The following is a 22,939-nucleotide window of genomic DNA, read 5'->3' as shown; positions in this document are numbered from 1 at the left end:
ATCAGGCCCCTCTCAGGACCAGGCTCAGAATCCACGGTGCCTCCCCCAGCCTGTCCTTTCTCCTCTGACTCCCAGAACACACGGACTTCTACGGAAAACACAAACACACCAGACCCTCGCCACCTTCCCAGGCTGAGTTCACATTTCCCCATCCGCTCCCACTGAATCTTCTGCCCAACCAACCACAAATTTGGAGTTTCCCACACCCACTTCAGAACAACTGAACAACTCCCAGAACTAGGGTAACGCTTTCCTTGTGTTTGCTGGTTTATTATAAGGGGTCCAGGTCAGTAACAGCCACGTGGAAGAGAGGCACAGAGCAGGGTGAGGGGAAGGGGCCCAGAGCCCCTCTCCCTGCACATAGATGTGTCCAGCCACCCAGGGTCTCTCCAAACCTCCCCGGAGTCTGAGGGACCGGCTGGAAGTGCCAACCCTGCGGTCCGATGGTTGGTGCCTCTGTCAACCAGCCCCCATCATGAAGCTGTCTGGGCCCCCAGCCACCAGTCACCTCGTGAACGTACAAAAACAAATAAACTCAAGAATTGTAGGACCTCTGTGCCAAGAAAGGAACAAAGACCAAATATGTATTTTGTATTTTACCGGAGGGTCCATGTGTTCACTGTCCATGGAGGGTAGAACATATTGCCTCCTTTACAGTACAGTCCCTCTGTGACACACACACGTGTTCACACACATACACCCCACACACATGTGCACACATAGACCCCCCCACACGCACTTACACCCCCACACGTGTGCACAATACAACCCCACACACGTGTGCACACACACCCCACACGTGTGCACATACACCTCCACACGTGTGCAACACACCCCCACTCGTGTGCACACATACACCTCACACACACAACCCTGATGTGCGTGTACACATACACCCACAGACCGCACACATACACCCCCCCTGTGTGCACACATACACTCCACACACGTGTGCACATATCCCCCTGCTTATGTGCACATACACCCCCACTTGTGTGCACATATACATCCCACGTGTGTGTGCAACCCCACATATGTACACACATGTTACGCCCTTATGTGAACATATACACACTACTTAGGTGCCCTTACAAAATAAGAAATGTGAACAGAACAGTTCCTGGGATCTCCGCTGGCTCCCGGTGGGTGGCGCAGCAACGGGCGGAGACGGGGAAGGCACAGGAAGACAAGGTGGTACCTGGAAGTCACAATTACAGTTGTGAGGTTCAGCTTCGGTTGTGTCTGTCAGCGAGTGAATACTTATTGTGCAAGAATCCAGTGACTCAGAGGCTTCACTTGGGTCCAGTCAGGGTTATTGTACAACTTTGGATTTGCAAATCCATATCCAGACCGATGTATGAAAGCCATTTCTCCCAGCGCTGCGCGAATGCCTCCATCATGGCGAGCTGTGGGACAGCCACGAGACCGAAGATCCTCAGGGCTCCTTTCCTCCTACCGGACACCCCTCCCTGGGGCTCACCCAGCCGTCCCCCACCTCCCGCAGGGCTCCGTCCACAGTGAGCTCACACCACACCGTCCTGAGTGCGCGCCAGAGGAGTGGCCTCTGGAAACCAAGAACGGTGGCATATGCAACAAGCTAAGAGCCAAAGCAGAGCTAGGAACAGGAGTGGTGCCCACTAATTCTGACCCTGAGGGTGGAGAGAAGCATCCGGGATCCAGGAGGCAGAGGCTGGGAGAGGGAAGGGAGGCGGAGAGGAGGCGCATTTACAGGCCCAGGTGTCCAGTGTTGACAGCCACTCCGCCGCAATCCACTCCCACAGCACCTTAGCTCTGCTGGGGACGGCCTCCCTATGGGTCAGAGTCCTCCAACCTCCCTGCACCTGCCTCCTGGGCTGGAGGCACCACGGCGCTCGGAAAGTAAATGTGTTTCCTTTTGTAAAATTATGAACAAGTATGTATTACGCATATGTCATAATATGTAATACCTTTGTTCAAATGATAGTCAAGTTTGGGGCCAGATGGTTTTTCAAAAGCATTCACATATAAATCATGTTATCTTTTTATTTTATTCCTGTAAGCCTGGATTTGATTTGACAGCCTGAGAACAGAGGTGGAGAAATTTTTAAATTATCCAGTACCTGACATTTTATTTTTCTCCAACTTTTTATTATGGAAAAATTTCAAACATCCAGAGAAGGGGACACATTGTAAGCTCCCTGCTGTCCCCCAGCCAACTCCAACCACTGGTTTTGTCCTATCGACTTCACGTGCCATATTGTTTTTGCCGAGTCATCTGAAAACAAGTTTTAGACACCAAGATACTGGTCTCCTAGAAATAAGGCCATTCTTCCAGGTGAGCATCGTGCTATTATCCACTCAATTCATGCTACCAGTGAGTCAGCGACATCATTCAACACTCCCTCCATCCCGAGATGTCCTCCCGATCTCTCCTGCTGCCAGGTGTCGGTCAGGCCCATGCTGGGTGTTAGAAACGCTGCTTCTTTTGGCTGTTTTTATCCTCGGACCAATCCTACCCTTCTCTTGACCTTGACGTGTTTGAGGGATGCCAAATGCTTGGCTCTCTGAGCCTGTCTGGTCCTTTCTCCCAGTGTCCTTACCAGATGCTCTAGCCCTTCACTTTCCTGTAAACTGGAAGTGAAGGCTACAGGCTTGGCCTCTGACTCAAGGGAAGTGTTTTCCGCAAGAACACAGCATCGGTGATTTCGTGTGCTGGATTTTGCATCCCCTGATGTCAGGCTGGCCCCGCACGGGTGATGCTGAGTTTGAATCCCCGTGAAGGTGCTGACAGATGTCTCCGATGGAGGTGGAGAGTGGTTTTTTTTTCCCAGGTAGCACTGTGTGGTTGACATGCTTTCACACTGCCTCGTCGTTCCGCTCGGTAATTTCATTGAGGAATCCAGAACGCAGAGCTCCAAATTTCCCCATTCCTTCTACATTTATGAGCTGGCATTCCCTGTAAAGAGCTTTCCCTCGTTAATTAGGGAGGCAGAGTGGGAGACTTTTATCCAACAGACCCTTAGGGAGGCCTGGTTTTCTGGAGAGAATATGGTTTCTCAGGGCTGTGTGGGGGCGCAGAGGGCCCCCCAGTCAGGGTCCAGTGTCTGATCCTGATAGCCCAGGGAGGGAAGAGCAGGTGGGGTGGGGCACCGCTTCAGTGAGAGAGGTGTGTGTGGGGAGAGCAATCAGGAGGGGAATCTTTGGGGGAAAGGAGTATTTTTGAAAAAGGATTTTCCGGAATGCCTCTATGTCAGATCCTCGTGTCTCCCTTGGGGCGCCTGCAGTAAAAAGCCCCATTGTTTTTCAGGCTTCGGGAGTCCCGTTCTGAGGCTGGTTTTGGAGGCATCCCCAGACCTCAGGTTGTTCTGTTCAGTCTGGATTTCAGAACCTGCCCAGTGAACGGAGACGGGGCGCCAATCATGGCAAGCTTCAGCCAATAACCAGTGATTTCACATATAGCGCAAAGCAACTAGTTTAAAGAATTACTGATGAACCAACTGACTGGTCAGGTGGAGACATGGAGACCAGGGCGCTGTACTGTCCCCTGGCTCTGGCAGGTGGCCAAAGCAGCAGGTCTCTCTTCTCCTTCGCTTGGCTTGAAGCTGGAGGAGGCGCGGTCGATCCCACTTACAATTTGGGACGGAAGTGGCTCCCCAGAGCTTGCACAAGACACGCTGAGTCCATTTGGAAGGCCACCGTGCCGACGGGACTCACGGCAGATATGGCCCACTGGATTAAGTGGCAGCAAGGACAGGGCAGGGGCAGCCTCCTCTGAGCCCCAAGGGCAGGCCAGAGCTCTGTGGTGCCCCCGCCCCGTGTTCTCCAGGGCTCCAGTTTCTCCCCGGGGAAAACACACAAGAGCAGCAAAGTGCAAAACATGCCAGGCGCCCATCAGGGTTCAAACTCGCCCTAAATAAGGATTTGCTCCCAGCTCTGGGGAAGGTGGGACGGTTCCTTCTCTGGAAGCAGGAGGACTTCAGATCTGGGGCAGGTACCTGAGGGAGACCCTTCCCCCACATCCTCCCACCTGGCTCCTGGTACCCCTGCACCCCTATTCTGTCTGCCCAGGAAGGCGCACCCTGGCTGTGGGTAACGGGACTGGGGTTCCCTCTTGCTTCTTTTCTCCTTCCTCCCTCTCCCCACCATGCCCCAAATTTTCTAGGGTTGGTTGCTGTGTGCATTCACCTGGCCTTTACTTTCTTTCTCCAGTGGAAAATTCTGCAGTCTAGTTGCCTCCCTGGGTATTCTTCTTTGGAAGCACTTTGTCAGGGCTATTTTATGCATCCATGCAAGAGGGTCCATCTCTGTGGGGACAGCAGCCCCAGAGATGGGCCCACAGGTCCAGGAGCTGGGTAGCCCTGTGTGGGGTGGGCCTGGGGGCCACAGCCAGCGCCCAAGCATGCTAACCCAGGAACCAGTGGAAAGGCAATTTGAAAAGGAAATGATCAAGATCACTTTCACAGTAAGGATGATGATGATGATGATGATGATGATGATGATGATGATATCATCATCAGCCCAAACCCTTGCTTGGAGCTCACCCAAGGGGCGCAGGGGCAGGACGCCCGCCTGGGGCAGGGGCCTGGGAGCAGCTGAGACGGGGGTTGGGGGTTGCTGATGGGGCGGGAAGAGGAGTGGGAATGGTGAGGGGGGCGAGCAGGGGGGAAGCGAGGAGGTGGGGCCTGGGGCAGGGAGATGGGGGGGGGGGGGGGGGGGCGGGGAGGGGGGGGGGGGATGGTGAGGGGGGCGAGCGGGGGGAAGCGAGGAGGTGGGGCCTGGGGCAGGGAGATGGGGGGGCGCGGAGAGGCCGGGAGATGAGGAGACGCGGGAGGTGAGGACCTGGGGCAGGGAGGTGAAAGGGGCCGCGGGGAGCAGGGTTCGGGAGCGCGGAGGAAGTAGGGAGGGGGCGCCGGGAGGGCGGGGAGCTGGGGGCGGCGGGGCGGAGCACCGCCCCGCCCCTAAGGGCCTCTGGAAAAGTTTGCGCTCTGGCTTGCGTGCGCAGAGACTGAGCCAGCCGGTCCTGGGGACACGCGACGGGGACGCGGCGCCAGGAGGAGCCCGAGCGACAGCCCCCGGCGGGGACCGACTCCCCCGCTCCAGCCCCAAGACTCTCCCGGTGCCCCGGTCCCCGCCGCCTCTGAGCGGAGGAAGGGTCGCCAGGATGCGGGTGGCCCAAGCGCCCTTTCCAGACAGAGGTGAGTCGGTGGGGCAGGGATTGCGAGTCCGGGGCGCCCAAGCTGGGTGGGTGGGCTGGGGGCCGCTGGGCCCATTTTTCTCACCAAATTCCAGCCTATCCCTGGCGTGACTGTGACCTGGCCCAAGAAGACACCACGTCCCCATCAGCCCCTCCTCCAGGCCATCCATTCCAGTGACGGCCCCAGCGGGGGAGAGGGAATGGTTCCTTTTTCCACTCTAGTGACGAGAACCATTGACCAGCCAGAGCCAGGGGAGAGGGAATGGTTCCTTTTTAACTACAGTGGAAAGGTCCAGACTGAGCTGCACCTTCAGGACCTGGAGGAGACATAAGTGGCTCTTCCCAGAGAAGTCCCCTCTGTCCTTTTTCTGGAATAACTGAAAAGTTAGGCACCCTCAGCCTCCCAGGATGAGGACCTGGGGGCTCTGGGAGTGTGTGGTTGTCGTCGTTCTCCTGGGGAAACTGTTCTTTTTAAATGATATTTGCCACAAAATTCCATTGCTTTCTTCCGTTTCTTGAAGTAGGCAGTCAGGACTGTCAGAATCAGGGCTGGAAGATAAAGCCCCTACTTTTGCAATCATGAGGTTCCCATGTGCTGCATTCGCAGCTGGATAAAGCCTGGAGAAGGGACGGGACATGTCCTTCCTGGGCCCCATGCTAGCTTTGGCGCTTCTAACCACCCTGGCTCCAAACGGTCTGTGTCTCTCTCTTTCTCTTCTGGTGCTGGCCACTCCCGGTGACATATTTCTTTGTGGGTTTTTATATTTAGATGTAAGAGAGGAACTTGTTGGGAGTTTAAAGGGAGCACGTTTTGTTAGGAAGTTAAAGCAAAGCGAGTGGCATGAACACGGGGCTCTCCTGGGCGATTATTTCAAAAGTGGAGGGTCCACCCTGCCCACGGTACCCACCCCCAGCTGGAGCACTGACGACTTCCAGAATGAGGCATCTTTCTAAAGTCTGGAAGTCAGAGGCTGCAGACACACATCTTCCTCATTCATCTTTGCAACATTCTTGGTCAGAAGTTGCAAACACTCAATGCACACATTTTAGTGACATTCTTGCAGGCGTGGTTAAGGAAAACAGTTCCTAGAAGTACCGGGGCAGGATTAGGTCCCGTGGGTGTGTGATGGACACGGTGGATGGCCATGCTTGTGGCTGGGGGTGGCGGCGGCAGGCGTGTTGTCCTCGAGGAGTCGTGGAAGTGTCTGGCTCTGTAGGAGTTCTCAGGGAACTGAGATGCAGAGCTCCATCCAGAATGACTAATTCTGTGGCCATAGGAGGACCACACAGTGGGTTTTCTCAGTCAGCAACCTTCACATCCTGCCGGTCTGGTTGTTCTGTCACCTGCCACCAGAGACTGCACATCAGCCCTCAGAAGCTTCCTGTGAAGATGCGGCTGGAGTGGATTCTCCCTCAGCTTCACCTTCATAAATGCTGCTTTCCTCTTTATGTTTCTGAATTTCGTAAAGTGCGTGGCTCTCCTAATTTTCTACCATGTGTGGATGGTAGAAAACTGGCATCTCCTGAAGAAGGAGCCTCACATGTTGGCCTAACAATGTTCTCAAAATGCAGGGACTTGATTTTCCTCCTTTCTCTGGAAATTACGGCACTGATGTGACCCTGTGGTGTCTTTTCCCTCCTCCTACACACACTTCGATACCTACAGTGTGTGCATATGTTTCTATGATGGAAAAATGAGAATCTGGGCATGCCGTCATCTTGAAAATTTGGGGGTTGCCCTACTGTGAAGCCCCCTGTCCTTCTGCAGGACTCGGTGCTGTGAGCCGGGCGCTGACACCACCAGCCAGGCCAAGGGCCGCCTGTGGTGGTAGCTGGGACCACTGTGCTGTGCTTTCTGGGGACCTTTCTGTTGCCTCCCATGTGGCTTCCTCATTCCTGTCTTATCAGTTTGGAGCCACTTCTTATGATTCCTTTGCACCCATTTTCTGTTGAATTAATTAATTGCCTGAAGAGACGTTCCATGAGCTTTCAGAGGTAACAGGACGTGCTCGGTGAACTCCATCCAGTGCCGAGACTCCCGCACTCCAGTGACGGTTGTGACTGTGCTGGGCATGGTCAGCCTCTGTTCTGTGTCATTTTCCTCCTATTTCTGTGGCTGCGTCTGTAGGAGGCCCGGCAGCAGGCCAGCCCGGTGAGCCCTGTGCGCTGGAGCAAGGCCTGAGCAGGTTGGTGCGGCTCTTGGGGCTTGCAGATGCTGCTTCATGTCCCCCCGGGTCAGGTTTCCGCTCATGTCAGCATTCCAGCTTTTGGCGAGCCTGCTGGTGACACTCTTGTCACCGCTGTCTAGGTGAAGAGCATTGGGGGGGTGGACACTCTAGAAGAGTGAGCCCCTGCTGTGGTGCATGGGAATCAGATGACCCAGCCATCCAGCCCAGCACTGCCTCGGCCGAGCTGTGCCACTGAGGACGCGACCCCCACAGCCCAGCCTCGGCTTCCCTCTGTGTACACTCGAAAGGCAGATGCCGCCATGGGGACAGACGGGGTGCCTGCAAGGGACATTGTGGGCTGCATCACCGTGGCTCCAGGAACCGGCGGGAGGGACCCCACAGTTAGGACTTCTTGGGCCAGATGTCTCTTATTTGCATAGGCCCTTAGCTGCCCGGAGGAGCTCATTCCCACACACCTTCACTCATCCCACGGCAATCTGGGCCGAAGTCCAATCCCGTCACTAAGAACAGGCAGAGAAGGGAGAGTCTGAAAAGTCTGGTTGAAGAGCAGAGGGTAAGGTCTCCCGTGTTAAGATCGGTTGCCTTACAATGGACAAGTCTGGGCACCCAGGCGAGCGAGCGCAGAGGCAGCCCCTGGGACCTGTGCCTGGACTCCTGCTGGCCACCCCATGTCCATGCACTCGCAGGATTGCACCCGATCCGTGTTAACACCCTCACCTTCCCTGCCCGAGAGAGTCCCGTGTGGGAAAGCCACCAGGGAGTGGGGAGCCTGCTCACCCCAGCGACCTCACGGGGGGCTCCGGGCCTGGGCTCCCAGCGGAGTGCAGGCGTGCGGGGCCGTGTGTGTGTGAGGCCTCTTGCCGGAAGCTACCTCTGAAAGCCCCGAGGGGTTGCTCAGAAATCTGGGGCAAGGGGAAATATTCATTAGCAAAGGAATTTCCTGGGGCATCGACATGACCAGCCTGGTCTTTCTTTCCTAAATCTTGTAAACAACAACAAAACACTGCTTTCCAGGAAATTTTGCTGTTTGGCAAATGCTTGGTGTTTCAGTTCAGTTTGAAGGATGGGCTCGTTGGTTTCCCTGGGAAAACGTGCCTTTGACAAACAGCACCTTGTGTCTGACCGGGAGAAATTCCTCACTGTCCTCTCACGCTTTTCTGGTCCTCTGTGACGGAGAGGGAGAGAGACCCCAGACTTTGTGGAAATATTTCCCTTTACTTTTTTCTTTTCCTTCTTTTTATAGTTTGTTTATTTTTCAAGTTGACATGTGTAGAGAAAGTGAGTCACTAGCGCAGAGAGCACATCTGGAACCCATCGGCCACCCGGGCCGCCCCTCCCCGCGGACGCACCTCCTTGGAATGGAGGGATGACGGCCCCACTGGTGCGACGCGGTCTAACCTGGGTGACGCATGGCGGAGACACCTTCCAGAAGGTGCTTCTCCCAAGTGCCCGTCCCACGCAGCAGCTTCTGGGTCAGGCCCGGCGCTCCGAGACATACAAGACTACCCTCCTCAGCACTGGCCTCTATTTCTAACTTGTTCGGGGGAAATCAAGCAGTGATCAGACTCTTGCAATGAAAAGTCAGATGGTGGTCCCTGCCAGGCCCCAGATGCTTAACTTTTAAAATAAAGAAAAACGTGAGCATTTGTAATGTGTACGTCTTGCCCCCATGGGGACTTCTCCAGCTAGCCGAGTGCCGTTAGCCTCTGCAGGGACCCTCTGCATCAAAGCCCCTCCTAGACACCAGCCCGATGCTCAGAAATCTAAGGCAGCCCATGGATGCACTGGCACAAGCTCACAAGGATGCCCCTACCCAGGCCCCGTAGCGCTTGTTAGGACCGCAACCTGTAGAAACCCCCCTGTGTCCACAGACAAGGGTGATTTTGCATCTGTTTCCTGACAGGAGCAGGAATTACCAGCATCCAAATGCACCTCCGCCTAGGACTCGGGTGAGCATCACGTTGGCAGAAAGACGCCAGGCACATTTGTAGGCTATGGGGCCCCTTTTACGTGGAGGTCAGAAACAGGCTCCTGCCCTCGAGGGGCTGAGAAGCCAGCCAGCGGTCCCTTTGGGGGTCAGTGGTGTGGCTGGGAGGGGTGGAACAGGCTGGCTTCCCAGGGGCTGTGTTCGCAGTGCCCAGCACGCCTCAGGATGGATGTGGCCCGAGAGCTGATGCCCCACCTGGTCCCGAGCCAGGCTGGCCGCTCCGAGCTGGCGGGCGGGAGGGGCAGAGTGTTCTTTCTGCAAATTCAGGTCCTGCCGTGCCCCGGAGAGGTGGGGGCAGAACTCCTCTGTGATGCTTTTGACCACAAGTAACAGCGCTCAGACACATCCAAAATCAATCTGGCCTTTGGCCCAGCACGTAACTCTTGGGATGGAGTCTACGGTCTAATGTTGGTAAACCAAAGAAAATAAGCTTTTAGATTGTAAAGAGAGCCAGATGTCTTCCAGTTACAAAAAATGCGGAGAGTAGCATTTAGCAAGAGATGTTCTGAAAAAAATGTGCTCTTTGAGTGATGAATATTTAATCAACGGAAATGATAAATCAGGCATTAGTAGGAAAAATACATTCACCCTCAAAACGCATGGTTTGGGTGGCTCTCCGGCACGTCTTCCACTGTTTTCATTGTGGTGGCTCTGCTGCTGGGTACCGCCTTCATTGTTGGCTTGTTTTCCTGCCCTGCTCAGTTCTTTCAAAACCCTGCCTGTGCCGCGAAGAAAACTCCTTCACTTCTCTGTCCTTGCTCTTTACGTCCAGGAGGTCCAGGTCCAGCGGGTTTATGGGCACATGCGTCCCTGTCCTTGCTTATGGCCCCTGCAAAGGGGTGGGGTGCGTGCAGAGGGAAGGATGTACATGGCGGGGAGTTATCCTGGGGAAACAGTCACAGCCGACAAGCCGAAGTTGTACTGTGGTTTCCAGACCTTTTAGATGTGGCTGCTTGGAGCCCTTTCTCCCCATTGTGGGTGCAAATTCACGAACAATTCACATTCCTCGCCCTTTCAGGTAACACGCGTGTTTCTGCAATTCAGACTGTGTGGGTGGTCACTCACTCATGATTGCAAGTCATGCAGGACTAGTGGACAGAGTGGCTGCCGGCGCCTGGCACCGGGCTGCCTGGCGTGGGGCGTGTGGAGGCCTCGGGTCTGCTGCTTTCTTTCAGTTCACGTGCACGGCTTCAGTTTTGGGGGTTCAGACAGTGTGATCTGAACTCTGAGTTTTCAGCCAAGTCCAGAGTCCAAGTGTTCATCCCTGCCTTTCCTCCCATCACCCCCGGTGGAGGTACGGGTTTGGGTTCTGCTGTGCCTTACACTGCCCTTCCTTCCGTGGCTGCGTGGCCCTGCCTCCGGCCTCTCCTGGAGGCCGTCAGGACCCGACTCTGTCCCCAGGCCTGGTCCCAGGGATGCCATCGGGGCCACGGGTGGTCACCATGTGGCTTCAGGCTCACCGGGGGGGCTTCCCGGAGGCGTCATTCTGGTTCCATCCTACTGCATTGTCCTGGGATGATTCCGTTTGTCTCCGGGTCACGGGGAATCATGGTTTGGCCGCTCCCGCGTGGTGGATCAAGGATGCACAGTTAGCACTCACGAGTGCCTTGGGATTCCCTGATGGATGTTTACTCGGTCTGTGTGTCATTGTTACATGAGTGAACGACCGTGGCGCTCACGCACTGATCTCCCTCCCAGAGGCTGCAGACACCAAGTGGCTTCCCGTGGCCACCTCAGCGCCCGGGGAGCTCTGGGCCCCTGTGTGACCACCCTTTTTCACGCTTGCGGAGTTCGGGTGCCTTCCTCCAACTCTGCTGCGGCCGCTGCCCCTAGGTGGTCTCAGAGCCCCTTAATCGCTGGGCGCCCCTCTTTTCTCTTTGCAGGCTGCTGCTCTGCATGCCCTGGCTGGGGTCCAGCCCGGGCCACCCCTGAAGCCTGAGCCAGAGCCTGTTCTCTGGAGATGGACATGCCCAGGGCGCCCTCTGGTGGGATCCGGAGCTGAGCCTCTGTGCACCCGAGCCATGGCCACGGTCCTGATGCCGCGCCCCAAGCCCGGGAACCAGACCCTGTACGAGCACTACAGTTACGTGGGCAAGCTGGAGGGCAGGCTGAAGGAGGCCCCCGAGGGCAGCATGCTCACCACCGTGCTGTTCCTGATCATCTGCAGCCTCATCGTGCTGGAGAACCTCATGGTTCTCATTGCCATCTGGAAGAATAATAAATTCCACAATCGCATGTACTTCTTCATCGGCAACCTGGCTCTCTGTGACCTGCTGGCCGGCATTGCCTACAAGGTCAACATTCTGATGTCAGGCAAGAGGACGCTGAGCCTGTCTCCAACGGTCTGGTTCCTGCGGGAAGGCAGCATGTTCGTGGCCCTCGGGGCGTCCACCTGCAGCTTGCTGGCCATCGCGATCGAGCGGCACTTGACTATGATCAAAATGAGGCCGTACGACGCCAACAAGAAGCACCGCGTCTTCCTTCTGATTGGGATGTGCTGGCTCATCGCCTTCTCGCTGGGCGCCTTGCCCATCCTGGGCTGGAACTGCCTGCACGACCTTCCCGACTGCTCCACCATCCTGCCCCTCTACTCCAAGAAGTACATCGCCTTCTGCATCAGCATCTTCACGGCCGTCCTGGCCACCATTGTGGTCCTCTACGCACGTATCTACTTCCTGGTGAAGTCCAGCAGCCGCAGGGTGGCCAGCCCCCACAACTCGGAGCGCTCCATGGCCCTGCTGCGGACTGTGGTCATCGTGGTGAGCGTGTTCATCGCCTGCTGGTCCCCGCTCTTCATTCTCTTCCTCGTCGACGTGGCCTGCAGGGTGAAGGAGTGTGCCGTCCTGTTCAAGGCCCAGTGGTTCATTGTGCTGGCCGTGCTGAACTCGGCCATGAACCCCGTCATCTACACGCTGGCCAGCAAGGAGATGCGGCGGGCCTTCTTCCGGCTGGTCTGCACCTGCCTGGTCCGGGGCTGGGGCGCCCGCTCCTCGCCTGCCCAGCCCACTCTCGATCCCAGCAGAAGCAAGTCCAGCGGCAGCAACAACAGTAGCCCCTCGCCAAAGAGCAAGGAGGACCCTCCGCAGAGAGCCACCTCGCCCTGCATAGCCGACAGGAACAAAACGGTGCAGAATGGGACCCTCTGTAAATGAGAGCAGCGGCCTCCAGGAACGGGGATCCCTACACATCCACGGGACAAGGGGCACTCTGCTCACAGCCACGGTCTTATTTATTGCATGCCTCAACCCTGGGAGTTCCAGAGCTGGGGCTCGGGAAACCTATTTGCCAATAGCCTGCGTAGCGTGGACGTCACTAAGGGGGGACCCGAGGACTTGCCAGCTTATTCCACGGTAGACAACGTGCCTTGTCCGCTTCGGCTCCTGAGTCTTCCGAATGTCCCCGGCTGCTGACGTGACCTGCTGCCTTCCCCCGAGTCCCAGTGGCCGCTCTCCGTGGTGCCTGCCGAGGGAAGGTGGTGGTGGGCCACGCAACGTACGGCGTGCTTCCCCAGACGCCACAGTGAGGTTTGGGAACTTCACACTGCATTGACTGTGCACAGCGTGGATGCTGGTGCATTCGTCACGTCTGGGCTACGGAGCCCTTGTGTCTCCGATGTCTGCCATCGGTACATGGTACCAGTGGGGGCACGTGGTGCAGCGTCCTGCTTGAACCACCAGGTGTAAGGATGTGGCTAGAAACCAGGTACACACACCAGTCCCAGTCTCCTCAACTGACATGAAGTCTTGTGTTCAGCAGGCTTTGCCTGAATTCCCAGAAAGGGCTGCTCCCAAGTGGGGCTCGGGTGCATAGGGCTGACCCAGAGGGAACGGAGAGCCAGAGAGCTTTGGGAGCGGCGTCCCTGTTTCTCCTCTGTCCTGTGTCCCTGTGGAGTCTTACACACGGCCAAAGCCCCGTTCCTAAAGATCGCAGAAAAGCCAGCCAGGGTCCTTCAGGAGGCTGTCCCTAGGCCAACCAGGAAAAGAACCCACACGAGCAGAGGACAGACACCCTAGCCGGAAGCCGGAGGCTGCGCCCCCTTTAACGTGACGGAACGTTTGTCCTGAATTAGGAGAGGTTTACTTGATCCTGTGTGGAGTCTGACTCACTTTGATCAGAGAAGCACCGAGTCAGTGACCCCATGCTGTCCCCATGGAGAAGCCGGGGCGGTCGGCAGCCCCTGCCCCCCCCCCCCCCAAAGCTGACCCTGACCGTGCCGTGTCAGGAGCACATCTGGGATCCGGCGGTGTGCACATTCTTCAAGGAAATGTAATGATGCTGTAATTCCCCTTTTCAGTATAGGTTGGCCGTGCGTCCCCGTTGGTAGGGAGTTACTTAGAAGGCGTTTCTGTGCATGCCTCCCCCAAGGATTCCACCTGCAGGACAGACAGACGAGGAGAACGTGCACACGTCTGTAGAGATCTCATAACCACAGAGTCAACGTGCTCGGTTTCTGGTAGAAGCAAAACAGAGCAACCTTCAGAAGGACTCCTACTTGGGCAAGCCCACATCAGAGCCCCTGAGGTTTTCTGGTTTGCTGGATGTTTCGGCTGAGTCAAGACTCAAGAGACAGCTCGATACGTTAGCTCTCTCGAGGAGAGGTTGACTCCTGCATGCTGTCCGATGCACGTTCCCCTGACGGAGGAACAATCCTGTGGGTCCTGGGGGGTCTCCACGTACCCACCAAAGACTTCCCTCACTTTTGTTATTGATGAGAGAAGTCCTGTTTGTCAGGAGACACTTGGCATGCTTCCTCACATCACTGAAAAGAGCTTATTCTCTACTCCGATAGCGTGTCTGGAAAGTAAAGCGTGGAGAAAGTGAGGCAGTGTTTCGGAGCCACAACCTTGGGCAGTGCGTGTTCATGTAGTGAACAAAGTGGCCGCAGGACCCCTCCGCACTGGCCCTGAGGGGCCCAGGGACCCTGGGTCTCTGGAGTTAGTATTAGTGACACTTGCACCATAACCCAGCTTCCTGTTGCGAGAACGCAGAACTTTCAGGCAGTCTGAGTGAAAAATATGCCAAAAGAGTAATTGTGTTCGTTTGAGAGATGCAGAAAACGATCAATCTTAATACCGCTGTGTACGGTATCCTCAGCAGGTGGCTGGGGGCGTGTGGGAGTTTCCAAGGGACAGAGAACTCGTGCATTAGATACCACTCGGTCAGTAACCTTTCCCTGTCCCGTGTGTGTTTGTTAACAAAATAAAACCAAAAGCCTGCTTATAAACCTGTCTCTGGGGGTCGGCGTGGGGGTTGTTTGCACCAGAGCCCCTGGTGGCGTGGAGGGTGGTGGCCCAGGATGGAAGCCACTCTCGGAAGCCCATGACCATTCCCCCTGCGCGTCCCCCAGGCATAGCTGGTGTCCAGGGAAGCTTCGGTGGCCAGGTTTTGGTAGGCCGGGCCATTTTGAGGCGGTTGAACCCTTCAACGGGGAGAAAATGATGCGTCCTGGCTGAAAGAGACGGGCCGTTTGGTTCTGCTCCATTTGCAACAGGAGGGAAGAGGTCAGAACTGGCCTGCTGCCCAGCATCCTCGTTGACAGAGGACAACTTCTAGCCTGTGTGTGTGTGTGCATGTGTGCGTGTTTGTGTGTGCACGTGTGCGCGTGTTTGTGTGTGCACACGTGTGTGCATGTTTGTGAGCGTGAGCGCACGCGTGCGTGTCTGGGTGCGTGCGTGTATGTGCGCACACGCATATGTGGGTGTGTGCGTGCGTGTACGTGTATACACGTGTGTGCATGCGCATACGTGTGCATGCGTGTAGGTTTGTGCGTGTGTGTGCATGTACGTGTGTGCATGTTTGTGTGTGTGAGCACATGCGTGTGCATCTGGGTGTGTGCGTATGTTCGCGCACGCGCGCGTGTGTGTGTGTGTCCGCGCTGCATGAGGCCTGCATTCGGCATAACTAGCCTGGGGCTGATGTTCACGGAGAGATCTCGCGGACCGCAGCCTGCAGCCACCACCCTGCACTCTGCCCGACGCGACCAGGCAGACGTGACCGTGAAGCCCGCCAGGAAGGCTGTGGCCAGGCCGCCACTTTGACCCCCCCCGCCCCGGCAGAAGGGCGAGGTTTGGCAGGTGATGGTGGTGTAACAGGTCTGGGGATATCAGAGTACCTGCTGTCCACGGAAAGGTTCCAAACTCCCCCCTCCCTCGTGAGGCAACACAAGATCCAGCACCCAAGTAAGAGGCTTTTCACACAATCCTTTATTGCTCCCAGAGTTACACTGACAGTCGTTTAAACGGCAAGCCAGAGAAAGCGGCTGTCTCTCTGCACCCCTGACCGGAGGTTATTCCGCGCTGGTGAGGAGCCTTTCGCACACATGTAACTTGGTGCATTTTATAGAAAATGTCTAATTGAATTACCAAGTCCATGCTTTGAAATTGTATCCACGAGGACAAAACCTCGACACCCAAATGTTTTCAGCATCTAAGTCAAAATATCAAAGGGTTTGCTACCTAGTCAGAAATGCACACACCACTATCCCGAAAATGAAGGCACGTTTTCTGATAACCAGTGAGAAGGAGACATGTGGCATGGCCCCAGTGGGGGTGACCCCGGGGGACGCTGTGCAGGGGCCTGTGCTCCGCGGCCGCCAGCGCGCAGGGCTCGGACCCAAAGCCGCGTCACTTCCTAGAAGGGTGGGGGGTGTGCCGAGGGCAAGGAAGGCACGGGAGCCGCTCCCCTCCCTGCCGTGCTGTGGGGCCTCTCTGTGTCCCCCACATTGCTCAGGCGCTCCCAGCTTTCCCGAAATAGAGCTTAGCAAGCTCCAGGTTGGTTTGGTAATTCCACTCCCCAGAATCCAAATGCTGTCCCAGCATCAAAGCAGAAAGTGGCAAATTGGCAACATACCCGGACAAGAGACCTTCATGGTAATCCTCGCTTGTTCCACAAAACTTAACGGAAAACAAAACACAAAGCTCTCGGATAATATTTATCAATATATATAATTTGCCATCCAAATACTTTTTAAAAAGTAATAAATATCTCATTATTACACATGAAATTTACATGGAGTTCTCTCCTGATCCTTGGATTTTCACATCAGATGTTTAATTCGTATCTAATTCTGAATGCAAACAAACATTCACATACTTAATTTTTTACAATATTTATTCTGGAACAAATTTTATTCAAAAGGCAAATGAACAGAGAACATTCCACTTGCCACCAACACATAGTCATTACAGAAAAAGGTAATTCAGTGTTCAAAGATGGGTATGCCCATTTATTTCTGCTGTGTTGATTGCTGCTTGATTCGGTTGGATAGAAAATTTGGTGGTGGGAGAAACATCCCAGGTGAGTGTGAGCTCCTTGGCTGTGACATGCAGGACCACACGTGCTCTCCCTACACACTGATCTCTCCCTACAGCATTGCAAAGTGAGCTGCTACGTAATCTGGCCCTTTCGTCCATGAGAATGGTCCTCCCAGCCCTCCAGGACGAGCTCAAGGGACTCCTTTCTTCAGGGCATCGGGGAGGCAGGAGGAGGCCTGAGGGGGGCACCGCCAGCCCCCAGTGTCCCTGCTGACACCAGCCACTGTATGTGAGGGCGCCCGCCCCCCCGGGGCCCCCAGCCTGTCCGCCTGCTCTGGCACTCCCACCCCACCGGCATCCACCCGTCTTCCAGCTTGCAAAGCCTTCAGACTCTCCACAGCCACCTGGGAGCCCCCGCCTCCTCTGTCCCGTGGAACGTGACCACGTCAGCCATCAGGCTTGTCACACTCTCATGCCCCGTGCGTGCTTGTTTCCTACGAGGAGCCCAGCACCACGCCTGCTAATAGGAACCAACGCACAGATGAGGCCAAGAGAAGTCTGGCCGGGAATGCCTACAAGCCTGGGCAGCCAGCTCACCCCCAGCACACCTGGGGGTCAGCCCTGCCCCAACTGCCCCTTCGTGTCCTTCCTCCCTGGCCTCTGACAGACGCTGCACGCTGACCAAGGAAACCCTTCTTACCTCTGTCCTCTGCTGTCTCCCTCCCGTCCCTCTGTCACTTCCACAGTGCCCCCCGCCCCGGGGTCCTGCTCCCTTTGCACACGGATCCCATATCCTGCAGCATCCAGGACCCTCCTCCATGTGTCCGCAGATGCCAAACTCTTCACAGCTGCTTAACTTTCTGCTTGTCTCTGCTGGCTGAAATACCAAGGTGCAGGGGCGCATCTCGAGGTGCACAGCCAGCCTGCACACACACACACACAGGTGCGCATCCGTCCTAATCAGTGTAGGTTGACATTCAAAGTCCTGGTATAAAATTGCAGTTTTTCTGGCTGCTATAAAGTGTGCCAGTTTTAAGACTGTGCATTTGTTGCTTGCAAACTTATAAATATGTATAAACCCCATTATAAATAAATTGTGCCTGGCAGATGGCATCTTATCCGCCAGCAGTGATTGTATGGAGTTCTAAATGCTTATTAATCCTCCACTTTTAAAACTCCGAGCATGGACTCTGGGATCTGGGACATGAGACGGTGGGAAAACAAAGTCATAAATTGGACGGGGAAAGCCCTCAGTAAGGGAGGGTTAAGGGCCGGCAGCTCACACCTGATGGTGGTTCTCCAAGTCTACACTTCCCACCAGCATCGCTCAATTGATTAGAAATGCAAATTCTTGGTTCCCGTGCAGACCTCCAGGGGTGAGGCCCGGGGGCCACCTCGCTGCCTGTCCACTCGGGACCTGCGTGGCCCGGAGGCCCGTCGCCCTGCCGGATCCCCCGCGCCGGGAGTGCGCGCAGGTGTGCACAGGGCCTGTTTTCCCCCTGGGATGGGCCAGTGGCTAAGTGACGCTGGGTAAGCACTGATGTGCGTCCAGCCCCGTTTCCTGCTGTCCCTCGGCGCCATCAGTCTTCCGCCTCACGGTGACCTGCCCCATCATGCCCTCCTCCTCAGCTTTCTTCCCTTCCCCACCCCTGGGGCATCACCCAGAGGATCGACATACAGTCAGACCCTCTTGGGGTCTGCTTCTGAAGGCCCTCAAACAGAAACACTTCCTTGTCGGTGTAAGACTCCCGTCTTTATGCCTTTTGCAAAAAGAATGAGCATAAATGCACACCCAAGGAGGAGGGAAGAGCTATGTGCCATTTTCCATCAGGCGCTGAGCTTTATACCCAAACTGTAAAGGACCCTAATAAGTCCTGCGCTCTGTCCGAGATTCAGCCACTGTCACCACACTCCAGCAAGTCACCTGGCCCCAGCTCTCGCACTAAAAAGGGGGTTCTGCTGCAGCACGATCCTAGAATGCTCCCTTGCTTGTTATCCTCTGGGGGGCCCTGGCACGCCCAGGTTTGCAACACCTTCCTGTAAAGTGGTTTTCCCAATTCATCTCTCTCAGGACCAATTTTTAAAGTTTCACTACAGACCCAGATATTATTCTGAAACTCAGGACCGAGATTTGTCTGTGACACACAGTGACCTAAGTGCAGTATTTCCACAATCCCTGTCCCCTTTGCTATTGGGCTGTCACCACCCGCAGAAAGGTGGGGATGGACGGCAGGTGTGTGAACACGGAGAGGGAGCCCATCACACCTGCTCATGAGGTGTCCCAGGAAGCAGCTGTCCTTCCTGTTTCCATATATTCACCAGCACCTCCCCGCCATCTCGCGGGGCGGGGGGGGGGGGTGCAGCGGTTGGGCCACCGCTCAGAGACACCCAGCAACAAGCGTGAGGCCACGTGGTTCTGGGGGAGGCCTGTGATCTCGTGGGAATCGCCTTCCCCTGGGGACCGATTCAGGGAAAGAAGAACCAGGACATTCGTCGCCACGTGTCACTTCTGAGAAGGAGCCATGCGGCATCTGGAACCACCTGAAAGCAGCGCTCCATCCCTGCACCTGGGCTGTGGTCCACCCACCCGCCCCAACACCCGAGATGTGAACACAGGTCACTGCCACGCGGCCGCTGGGCCCCTTGGCCTCTCGGGTGTAAAAGCCCGGGAGAGACTGTGTCTGCACGGAGTCGGGGCGGGAGATGGTTGAATGTGTTACCAGACAGTGCACAGGGCGGTTCAGGGCCTCGAGCATCAGCGCTCGCTGAAACCAAGGGTGGGCAGTCCCGCATGGACCCGCAGGCTCTAGGGGGACGAGAAGGTCATTTGGAAGTCCTGCTCATTCACACGCGGTGGTGTGGGTGGGAGGGGCAGTGGGTGGGGGTCTCCGGGGCCACACCACAGCGGGGCCATTGTGGGCCTGTGGGACCTGCCGTGCGCGCCCAGCACGCCCAGAGGTCTAGGCGGAGAGGCAGCAGGTCCGGCACACCGTGGGCTCCGGGGGGACCCGGCACAGTGAGCGAACGTACCCGGGGATTCGGGGGTCTGGGAACACAGCCCTGCCTGGCAGAGGTGCCGTCCAGGTCCAGGCGAGGGGGGGACCCAGGCTGGGCAGGGAGTGGCCCTGTCTTTGCCTGGGAATCCTGAGCTCCAGGTGCAGCAGAGCCCACCCACCGTGTGGCTTGGGGGGGGCACTGTGCCTCAGTTTCTCCCCCTGTGAGTGGGGCTCCCCATGATGCCCATCCCACGGCCTTGAAGGGGAGCTGCGGTGACCTGTGGAGCCCCAGGAAGATGAGAGAATGGCAGCCATCTGCTGGGTCTGCTGGGCGCTCCAGCGGCTACAGGGGTTCCCACGGGCCCTGTTGTGTTGTAAGCAATCCTGGAATCTGAACTTAAAAATGCATATTTTGAATTAATATTGAAACAAATGTGATCTCCCCTCAATATTTCTAATTTTCTAAATCGATTCTCATGCAAAAAAACAGGATATATACTGCTTATCACCACTGAGATAATCACTGACTTCACAGCAGAGAGCTCTAAACCCTGCAGATGACCGTTTCTCATATCCCCAGGAGGGCAAAGAAAGCAGGTGAGCTGTCCAGGGGCTCAGGGTCCCTAACCAGCCTACTTTGCCTTTAAACATTAGCATTTGGGGTGTGCCCTTAAGATTACCCAGCGGGGCCCTGCAGGCTGTCCAGAGAAAAGTCATTTTTACCCATTTTTTTTATATGTGTGGACACTGGCACACAGGGCTGGGACCTCTATGTATGTCTGCAGGGATGCAGGCCTGCAGAGGATGGGGCACAGGGGGGGTTCCCACAGCCGGGCCCCCACCGAACCAGCTGCTGCCCCAGCCCCGTTCAGCTCCCACTGCTTCTGGGTAACGTGGAGTGCGGTATCCACACTGCGACTGAAACCGGAACCGCACCAGGAAGAGACGGTGGTCCTACATTAGTGCCAATCCATGGCAGAACATTCTAGAAGATCGAAGCCACTGTCTTCTTGGACTCACGGGACCCTCAAAGGACGAAAACTCCTAAGAAGTCCCCACACAGATCGTCGGACCTGCCCAACCCATCCTCACCCACGAGCTCCACCCCATCTACCATCCTGGACACACACCCACCCCTGAAAACAGAAATGGGGCTCATTTAACATTAGAACTTTGCAGAATCATTACTCCTCAGAGTTTGCAAAATCTACCCTTAACTCCTCGTTCCTGAAGCATTGAATTTCCTCCTGCCCCATGCCAGTGTGCAGAAAGTTCCGCGGCCCTGATCCAGGGCCGCCGCGGGCTGTGGGACGGCACGGGACAGGAGCCTGGGCTGTGGTACCAGTGACGGGGTGCCAACCAATGGGTGAGTCCTTCTAGCTTTTAAAAGACGGCATCTGTTAAATCATGAGGTAACCTCAACCCAGATGTTTTTTTAAAAGTTGGAAACACTGTTGACCTCTTGACACCAAATGACCCGGTAAGAAATCCTGGGCCCTTTCCAGGGAGCAACTGGGAAATCTGTTGCAGAGACAGCCAGCCACTTTACCCACCAACCACTCAAGAGGCAAAACCTCAAACCGATCCCCCAGACTCCCGAGTCCCCCGCCTGAGGCAAACGTGGAGCAGGAACAACAGCCATTGTGCGAATGTCTCAGGACTGAGCACGCGTGTTGACAGCGCGTGCACATGCATTTTTCTCTGCTGGATGTAACGGGGTGGGGGGGGCAATTTCCCAGCAGCTACCCCAGCAGCCTGCGGTCAGCGTACTGGCTAGCAGGACACAGAAACCAAGACTTTGCCCCCACCAGCCCTCCGCACGTACTGGTTTGTCGTTATACAGGTGAGAATGAGGGAAGCATGCTCTTGGTCACTGAGGCTCACTTTGTGCCACATCTGCCATCAAACAGACCCCTGGACAACAGCGCTCAAGGCGGACGGCATTCCTGTGCTCGGCACCACCCGAAACAGCTGGGGCACCACCTGCTCCTTAGCGCGGCAGCACCGGCTGTCGTGCGCCGCGAGCACACAGGTGTGAGGCCGACAGCAGGGGAGGCGGCATCACCGAGGAAGGGGCGCCGGCAACGTGGAGTGGCGGGCGCTGGGACCAACCGTTCATGGAGCGATATGCGCAGAGCTAAACCGCTCTGGGGAGCATCCTGCCTTCTGCTACAGCTCCACGGTGATTTCCAGCCCTCCTGCTTGCTTCTCTTCCCCGAGTGGGGCTTACCAGGTAAAACCCGCAGGTAACACCTTCCTAGTGGAATTTCTCAGAAGAATGGGTCAGCTGAATTAAATTTTTGCCCGGACAACTACAGTCAAACTTTTTTTTTTCCATTAAAAACATACAGCACAGAACGTTAGTCTTACATCTTTCTTAGTCTTAAAAAATATAAATATAGAGGGATAATTTGTACAGGATGTATAGGTATGTACACCTTTAATATGCACATGAGAAAATCAGAACAAGTTTATGAAACTTGCACTTGACGGACACCTTCCTCCTGGGGCATTTGGACGAGGCTCTGAGCCCGCAGGCAGCTGCCCAAGCTTCTGGAGCCCCCATGCCCATCTCCCGGGAAGACCCAGGGCTCCTGAGCACTGGTGCGGGGTCAGGACAGGGTGGCTGGCGGGTCACAGGGTCTTCTCCACCGGCTGCTGGAGGCAGAGCTCGCTTCCGGCTGAGACGATGGGCAGGCTGTTCTCCAGGTGGTGGTTGATGAGGTGGCTGATGCTGTCAAAGACCCTGTCCTTCGTCCGGATCTGGGAGAGACACAGAGGGCAGGAGCACGTGACGCACAGGCAGACGAGAGAGAACACGAGGTCGGAGCCAGCCAGGCCATGGGAACCCGAGTGGCGCCTCCCCGGGGCCCCCACACACTCTCAGAGACACCTCTGCCTGGTCCCACCACTTCCGTCTGTTCCCTGGGCCTGTGCCCTGGTCCCTGAGCTGCTACACTCCCCGTGTAGACCACCTGTGAAGAAGGCAGAGGAGGCCTGGCCTGGAGCAATCTCCCAGTCTGCTCTGGAGAGCACCCCCCCGCGGCCGGCTCTTTTGGCGGGGGGGTGAGAGATGGGGCAGGGAGCAGGTGCGTGGCTACACCTGCTGGTCCTCCAGGCCCTTAGATGACCCTCATGATGGCTGTGGGATGCCCTGGGGGGCCTGGCCCCTCTCTCTCTCTCTCTCACCTTATTGTTAGAGGCCATCCCTGCCCTGGGGCAATCAGCTCTCCCCACCTTTCCCTCGGAGACTCCGAGGGCACTTCTCTTCTCCTCCTCCCTGATCTGTCCCACATTCTCACTCCCACCCCTAATGTGGCCCTCTTGCCTCTTCCTCTCTA

The 22,939-nt window shown here is 56.1% G+C and overlaps 2 protein-coding genes across 2 annotated transcripts in view; one reads left to right on the top strand and one right to left on the bottom strand.

Annotated features, from left to right (window-relative positions):
* The first annotated feature begins 4,981 nt into the window (after window positions 1-4,981).
* Window positions 4,982-14,567, top strand: S1PR3 (sphingosine-1-phosphate receptor 3). Its single transcript, XM_073878280.1, has 2 exons — window positions 4,982-5,174; window positions 11,233-14,567. The coding sequence occupies exon 2, from the start codon at window positions 11,371-11,373 to the stop codon at window positions 12,499-12,501; it is 1,131 nt and encodes a 376-aa protein (XP_073734381.1). The 5' UTR covers window positions 4,982-5,174; window positions 11,233-11,370; the 3' UTR covers window positions 12,502-14,567.
* Window positions 14,568-15,540: 973 nt separating this feature from the next.
* The window catches only part of SHC3 (SHC adaptor protein 3), a 100,478-nt gene continuing 93,079 nt past the window's right edge, over window positions 15,541-22,939 (bottom strand). The window contains exon 12 of the mRNA XM_025891679.2: window positions 15,541-22,361. Within this exon, the coding sequence (XP_025747464.1) occupies window positions 22,233-22,361 (129 nt within the window). The 3' untranslated portion in view covers window positions 15,541-22,232. The remainder of the gene's footprint in view (window positions 22,362-22,939) is intronic.

Source organism: Callorhinus ursinus, unplaced genomic scaffold, assembly GCF_003265705.2.
Source record: "Callorhinus ursinus isolate GAN/ISIS: 27379988/994484 unplaced genomic scaffold, GSC_fseal_2.0 scaffold28, whole genome shotgun sequence".
Taxonomy (NCBI): domain Eukaryota; kingdom Metazoa; phylum Chordata; class Mammalia; order Carnivora; family Otariidae; genus Callorhinus; species Callorhinus ursinus.
This window is presented reverse-complemented; position numbering and strand designations above follow the sequence as displayed.

What these genes read in the sequence shown, in the direction of transcription:
- S1PR3 (XM_073878280.1), top strand. Translation starts at nt 11,371, where the DNA reads ATGGCCACGGTCCTGATGCCGCGCCCCAAGCCCGGGAACCAGACCCTG.